At 48.0% G+C, this 7,475-nt stretch overlaps 1 protein-coding gene across 1 annotated transcript; it reads right to left on the bottom strand.

Moving 5' to 3' along the window:
- Nucleotides 1-399: 399 nt before the first annotated feature.
- Nucleotides 400-6,105, bottom strand: KCNJ4 (potassium inwardly rectifying channel subfamily J member 4). Its single transcript, XM_044441173.1, has 2 exons — nt 6,068-6,105; nt 400-1,732 (listed from the first exon to the last, which is right to left on the bottom strand). The coding sequence occupies exons 1-2, from the start codon at nt 6,103-6,105 to the stop codon at nt 400-402; spliced, it is 1,371 nt and encodes a 456-aa protein (XP_044297108.1).
- Nucleotides 6,106-7,475: the final 1,370 nt, after the last annotated feature.

Genomic DNA, 7,475 nt, shown 5'->3' with positions numbered 1-7,475 from the left:
TTCTTGTCTTGCAGCAATCCCATCAACCACCTGAGAGCCAAGGTCACTAAGTCGTAGCTGCTCCTGGCAGCATAGCAAAATGTACCATATATTTTCCTGGGCTACTGCAGCATTTGCCCTTTTGGCAGTTCCATGCCACAGAAAAGCAGGAGTGCAGAAACAATGAAGAGGGACCTCAGTTCTGTTCAGAATTCGGGTTGTTTAAAAATCAAATGTCTACTCTCATGGCAGGGAGCCTGAACCATCCAATGCCAGAGGAGTGTCACCTATGTACATGCTCAAGTGTATGAAAGAGCTGGCAGAAGAAGTCCTGTGTGGTGCTTTTCCAGACAAGCACAGGTGCTAAAGGAATATAGAAACACTGGAGAAGAAATGTGGTATGGGAGTCCAGGCTGGAGATTAGATGGCTGATTCCCTGCGGTATGAGAGTGCATCTAAGGGAATGGAGACCTGCAACCGATCCAGGTCCATGTGGCTCCCGAATTCCATCATGGGTATGACTCCTGCATCTTCTTTCGTGCCTCCATCCAAGTCCACTCCTACATCCAAGTCGTCCTCATCTTCATCCTGGCTGACAAGAGCCAGCTCATTCTCATAGCAGAAGGCACTAGGTGGTGGCGGAGGTGAAGGCAGGATGGTGATTTTGCTCTCCTGCAGCTCCCGAGCAGAGCAGCAAGGGGTTCCAGCCACCTCATAGGTCTTATGGAAGCGTGAATAGTCCACTTTATAATGTTTCTTCTCCTCGAAAACAACAGGCTCGAAACGGTGGCCCCAGAGGATCTCACTAGCCAGGTAGGAGCTGCGAGCTTGCGTAGTCATGGCCGTAGCTTCCACCATGCCCTCAAGGATGACAACAATCTCAAAGTCCTCCCTCTCCAGCTCTTCCTTGCCCATCCCATAGAGAGGACTTTCTTCATCAATCTCATGGACAATAATAATGGGAGACACCAAGAAGATGCGATCAAGGCCTATGTCATAGCCTACATTCAGATCCCGCTGGTCCAATGGAAGATACTCACCTTCTGCCGTCATGTAGGGCTTGATGAGCTGGGCCCGGACATGTGCTTCCACAATATGGCTCCTCCTCAAATTGCCCACCCGCCACATGAGGCAGAGCTTGCCATCCCGTAGGGAGATGACAGCATGATGACTGAAAAGTAGGGTCTGTGCCCGTTTTTTGGGGCGAGCCATCTTGGCCATGATGGTGCCAATCATGAAAGAGTCAATTACACAGCCCACAATGGATTGTACTACCACCACCATGATAGCTAGTGGGCATTCCTCAGTCACGTATCGGAAGCCATACCCAATGGTTGTTTGTGTTTCTACTGAAAAGAGGAAAGCTCCCAAGAATCCATTGACATGCTTGATGCAGAACTTGGTAGCAGTGGAGCCACTTCCAGCACTAAGGGCATCTAAGTCACCATGAAAGAAAGCAATGATCCAGAAGAGGAGGCCAAAAAACAGCCAGGAGACCAAGAAGGCTGCCGAAAAGATCATGAGCATGTAGCGCCAGCGAGTGTCTACGCACGTAGTAAAGATGTCGGCCATGTAACGCTGAGACTTGTTGCTGAGGTTGGCAAAGTAGACATTGCACTGGCCATTCTTCTTAACAAAACGGTTGCGGCGTTTCCGTCGAGGGGCATGCCCTTTCCCATTCCGACTGTGCCCGTTAATGCTGCCGAGTGAAGAGACTTTGTGCCCATCTTCTTCAGTGGAGACAATACTGTACCTTATGAAAAGGAGAGGTTAAGGTTAAAAGTGGGAGCAAAGCAGTTTGTGATCTCTCAAAAGATCTCTGTTAGCACTCATGGACAATAATATAGTGCCTCATTTAATCCACCACAGGACTGCTGTCACAGTGGACTTCTACTGCAAGGTTGCAGAGCCAATTTGAGCCCAAATTCCAGGCCGAATTCAGTTGTGGAGAAACGCTGAGAGGCTGTTTTCAGTGGTGGGTAGAACTGAAGTCAGCAGGGTCAAGGCCGAAAGCAAAAAAGGTGGGCTTGAACAGCAAAAGCACCAGCATATTAAAGCATAAAGCTCTCACTCCCAGGCTTCCCCTCCTGTATTTTTTAAGCCCCCTCTCCATGAGTGAGTGTAAGTCTGTGTAATTCTGTGGGGGAGGTGAAACCCATCTCACCTAAAACTGTCATAGGCCTGATCAAGCCTGTAATCAGCCTAAAAGTTCTGGTGGATGCCAAAGAAGTAGCAAGGGGCAGTTCTTCTGGTTTGGAGCTCCAAACATTCTGGAGGGTCATTCATTCACAGGGTTGCCATATGTCAGAGATGACTGGATGGCATGTAATGATAGCAAAAAATTAGGGGGACAAAGAAATTTAGGGGATAGCCTCCCAGTTACATCCCCAATTCCATCTGAATCAGTGCCATGTGCACTTATAAGACGGTGGAGAATGCTAGCGTGTACAGATTCACTCTGTGTGTTTAGCAAACCTTTTGTTTGGCTCTGACTCTTTAAGGGAAGCATTTCAACTTTTTAGGATAGGGAAAAGACGTGTGCAAAAGCCAGGAAATTGCCAAACAACCATTAGTCAGGGGAAAGGTGGTGGAAGCAAGCAAAGGGGTGTGGCCAACTGCAGAACACCTGAGGACCAGACTGGGACCCTCAGAGGGGCAAGCTCGTCCCATGGGCCTCAGATTTTCCAGCCCTGTTCTGGTGAACAGGTGTATGCCCTTTACAACAGAGCACTGGAATTTCCACTCAGCACTGGAATTTCAGTGTCTCCAAGGAAAACATGCAGAGCTGCCATTCAGAAATATGATAAACTACTTCAGGAAAGTAGATCTCTCTGAGTTCCAAATACTTGCAATAAGAGAATGTTCTAGTCTTTGCCGTTTTTGCAGGCTAAATTTTTGTATTTCTACAGACAGTATGCTTAGAATGAGAGAAAGAGAGGACACTATCCTGTGCATGTTTAGATAGAAAGAAGTCCTACATCTCCCATAATCCCCAGCCAGAATAACTATGTCTGGCATCTTTCTCTCTAAATATAGATAGAATTGTGCCTTAAAATAATTATAGAAGTAGGAAAACAAGGAATCATCTGCTTCTGTGTTCTGATTTGCAGATTCCACTTTCTGTGTTCAAAGTGAGGATAAAGAAAGATGTGATACGCACTTTTGAATCTCTGCATCGTCCCAACCAAAACTCAGATCTCTGCTCAAGAATATCACATCACCAATGTGCCTGTCTGATGAGTTCGGCCAAGGCTCTGGGAACCTTGGACACAAGGAACATTTGCAACACAGGGCACTTGCATCTTCTCCAGAACTTGCCTGGCAGGGGGAAGTTCACGTCCTCAGCGGGACTGCCCAGGGGCTATGCGGGTATGGTTTTGTAACAGTTTAACTCTGAATTGCATAAGGCTTGGAAGTTTCTATTTTCTGTTCCTTCTCATTTGTTGATCTAATGGTGCATCTGTGACAATGTTTATACACTTCCACTGTTCTAGACAATTCTGTTGCTACAGCAACAAGCGTGTTTCCCAGCATCCTATATCTAAAGCCAAAGGTGTAATTTAGAGATCAAGAGACAAAGGGTTGGCAGATAGCCTGAAAGAAACTCCCTCTTTCTTGCAGAGCTGTATCCCTGCCTTTATCTCCTCTTCCTTCACAACGTGTCCCACTTTATCTCCATTTTGCTCTAATGGGTGGCTGCAGATTCATCACGGAAATTCCCGTTTGATACCACCACTTTCCCAGAAAGTGCAGACATAGTAAACATCTGATATCTTACGGATGTGTTGGCCTGCAGGCTTGTCACCTTTGGCCAACGTGCTGGGTGGCAACAATGGAGTAGCGAGGGGAAGGAATGTGGACACATCCCGAACTTGTGTTGCCCTGGCAAGGTGTTATTTATTTATTTATTTATTTAGGACGGGGTTTATAGGGTTTGAGCTGAATTCCTAGGCAGAGGTGCTGGGCATATAGCTCTAGAATTTCTCTGACTAGATTGATATATGGATTCACATCACATTTACTTTTTTTACTGCAAGGAAAGCAACGTCGCTTATACATCCCTCTTCCTCCTTTCCATTTGATCATCACAATAAACCTGTGAGTAAGGGAGGCTGAGAGTCAGGGACTGGCTCACGGTGCACCTCATGGCCAGGTGGGAGCTAGAACTTCAATTTCCTGAGTTCCAGCCCAACACTAAACACATTGGCTCTTACTATGGGAGAAATAGTTCCAGTGCTTTTTTGTAAAAAAAAAAAAAAGTGCCAGAACTCACGTCTTGGGGTCACACTTTTACACAATGGTTGCCGCCAGCAGTAAGCACTCAGTGCTCGGCCACACGACCGATCCCAAGCCGAGCAGCGCCCTCACAATCAGTGCCAACGAACAAGCAGCCCACAGGTATTATGTTAATGATTTTTGCTGCAGACCTGCTACGCCCAACAGGGCGATTCACAATCGCTTGGAAAAATCCGTCAAAAAAAGGTGCCGGAACGCTGTTCCGGTGCGTTCTATGACAAAAAAAGCCCTGGTTCCACGAAACGAAAAGAGTAGAGCCCGGGCCAGCCAAAGGCTGAAGCGCAGTAGATTACCATTGTGTACTGCAAAGCAAAGCAACTATGGCAATTTTCTATTTTGCCCCTGTGTGTGAGCTCCAGCCTGCAGCAGAGATATCGTGCAAAGAAGGGGTCACCCACAGTTACTCCCCAGGCTCCTGTCCCTGCACTGCTGTGCTGCTCTTGTCCTTTTCTTCAGATGTCCTACTTCTCTGTCTCCTTTGCCTCAACAGAGCCCAGTGAAGGCTGGCGGTGGAGGACCTACCCATGGCAATGCAACAGGCTTCCAAGTGGTGGTCTCAAATGTGCTTCTCAGTTGTCACCTGCTTGGCTGGGCACCCACAGGCTATAGCAAGGTCAGGGAACCTGTGGTTCCCCAGAGGTGGTCAGGCTTCCTCCCATCCCTTCCAAGCACTGAATATGCTAGCTGGGTCTTATGGGAGCTGGGGTCCAAGAACATCAGGGAAACAGGATTTCCATACTCTGGTTTCACAGATAATCAAAACACTGCCGACTTTTACTTAAAACAGCAGTGGTCATGAGCAAAATCTGTCAGGTGATCCAGAGGTATATAGAAGCAGTGGTTCCGCTAAATTTGGGGTGCAATCCTGTGCATGTTTAGACAGAAAAAGCACTAAAACTTCCAGCATGGCTGACTGCACAATACTGGGGGTCATAGGATTTTTTCTACTTGAATTCACATTGAATTGCATCCGTAATTGTCTTATGGAGGCCCCTAGGGCCTTTTCCAGAGGGTTGTAGTCCTCTGCCTTTCTATGTATTCTCTTTGCTGACCATAGGGTGGAGCTGTGGTAGAGCTGCAATATAGCGGATTTGCGACTTCTCACGCAGCTTTTGTTTTGGTTTGCTCAAGTTTCAAATTTAATGTCAGACTTTCCTTGTTCTAAAAACCCTGTGAAAATGACTGGAAAATGTGGGAGAGGCCCTGGAGGATAAAGACATTGTGAACATGCCCCACACATGTCTGCAAAGGAGGGATCATGAGCACACAACAGATGCCTCATGAAGCGAAGCCCCCAGGCAGTCATGGGCACAACTTCAGTTGTGAAGCACGTGTAGTTAAGTTTCTCTTTCCCCTTACACACTTAAATCATTGCACCATCCCATAAAATAGAGTCTGCTTCTATCCTGATGCAAATACCTTTACCGGAGGTGGCATGACTGCATACCCCAGTTGCTAAGGAGCTTGGGCAGGAGGAGTGAAGGTGACAGCATTCTAGAGAAGGGGAGTAGTCCAGGCCTGCTAGGATACACCATATTCTGCTGGCATGACACCCTCCTTCTCTTCCTCACTGCCTGAAGCATCACAGCAATTGGCCATCTAGTTGATCTGTAGGGGAGGACAACCGTGACCCTCCCCTCCTGAGTGGGGTGCCTGCAGTCCTCCGCATTTGGGTCTGTAGTCATCCCCACTGGATGACACCCCAGTGGCTAGTCTAGGGGAGAATTTAGTGGCCTACAGAAAGGTAACATGGATTCAGAACCATGAAAGCTGGATGAAACGGGAGACTCACCTGTTTACTCGGATGCTGCCCATGATCCGCTTTATCATGAGGTACTTCTTGTTACGAAGGAGAGGGCTTTCCTGTGCTGTGTGTGAGAGGGGTGGTTACTCGAGCAGGAAAGCGTGTGGAGCGGGGGGGGGTGCCTCAGGGCTGGCGGGCAGCAGCTGTTATTCTCATCGAAGTGGGGTAGATACCTGCATTTGAGACAAAAATGCAGAAGAAAAGTCGCAGCTCTTTGAAAGATTAGTCTCAAGTGAGTCAATGAAAATGCCAGTTTTCTTGCTGTCGGTATTTATTTATAGCCCATCGTACTTCCATCACAGAATATGCCGAGGCATGCACAGAATTGCCTAGCTAGTGGTTCCATCGGGGATAGACATCAGGGTGCAGGACCTTCAATCGAGGGCCCCCAAAATCAACTACCAGGGGAGGAAGCAGCAGCAGATGAGGAGGGGGAGGCCCAAAGGGAATGCAGGAAGCTGCCTTAGGCTGATCCGGCCACCAGGCTAGGTAACTAGCCCAGTACTATCAGCACTGCCTGGCCACAACTTGCTGGGACGGATTGAACTGGAGACCTGCATGCAATGCAGATGCTCTTCCAGGGAGCCCCTCCTCAGTATCCTGGACTGGTAGCCAGTTATCAAGGCTGATGCCTCTCACTCCCTGCCTGCTCCCCTGGGATGCTGTTGCCTGCATGGAGCCCAGGAGAACTCTTGGAAAAAGAAGGCAGGCATGGCTGGAGGTTCAGCCACAGGCACTTCTCTCACTGCAGGCGTGCCCAGCTAAATGTTGGTGCAGAAGGAAAGAGCTGCTCCTGCTGCTGCTTGGGAGGCATGTGGGGAAGGCGAGCAGACACTGTGGCCTGGATAGCAGAGGAGCGGGTGGCTCACCCAGGGCATTGAGCAATCTGGGGATGTAGTTGAGTGTTTGGAACTGCCAGTATAAGAGGCCTGGATAGCAGAGGAGCGGGTGGCTCACCCAGGGCATTGAGCAATCTGGGGATGTAGTTGAGTGTTTGGAACTGCCAGTATAAGAGGCCCCAGAAGGCACATCCAATTTGTAAGATTTGTGACTATAAATTTAAATATTATTTGTAAGAAATTAAAATTAGCAACCAGTGGAATGAAGGATGATGGCTTAAATGTTTTGGAAATCCCCAACCTCATTCAGAATTGATCAGCTGTTCTGAAAGTTTCAGGAACCTACAAGCAACACAGTCGTCCTAAGAAACAGCAAGCATGTACACAAACCAGACTCTTGGGCTCGGGATTCTTGAATTCTGTGTGTGCCCGTTGTGCCAGACTCCAGTTGGTGGATTTTGGGTGTAGTATAAAAAATGAAATATATCTTATAAGCCTGAAGACTTAGGAGATTTACTGTTACAAAATGATCCGTTGGCTGTAGAAAATCCAGGTTC

This window comes from Varanus komodoensis, unplaced genomic scaffold, assembly GCF_004798865.1.
Source record: "Varanus komodoensis strain SLA01 unplaced genomic scaffold, ASM479886v1 scaffold39, whole genome shotgun sequence".
Lineage (NCBI taxonomy): Eukaryota > Metazoa > Chordata > Lepidosauria > Squamata > Varanidae > Varanus > Varanus komodoensis.
The sequence above is the reverse complement of the archived record's forward strand: the minus strand, read 5'-3'. Positions and strand labels throughout refer to the sequence as shown.

Bases quoted from the DNA above. Each gene is read 5' to 3' on its own strand.
- KCNJ4 (XM_044441173.1), bottom strand. From the start codon at position 6,105: ATGATAAAGCGGATCATGGGCAGCATCCGAGTAAACAG. The intron at 1,733-6,067 runs GTGAGTCTCCCG...CCTTTTCATAAG, and splicing joins GGCAGCATCCGAGTAAACAG to GTACAGTATTGTCTCCACTG.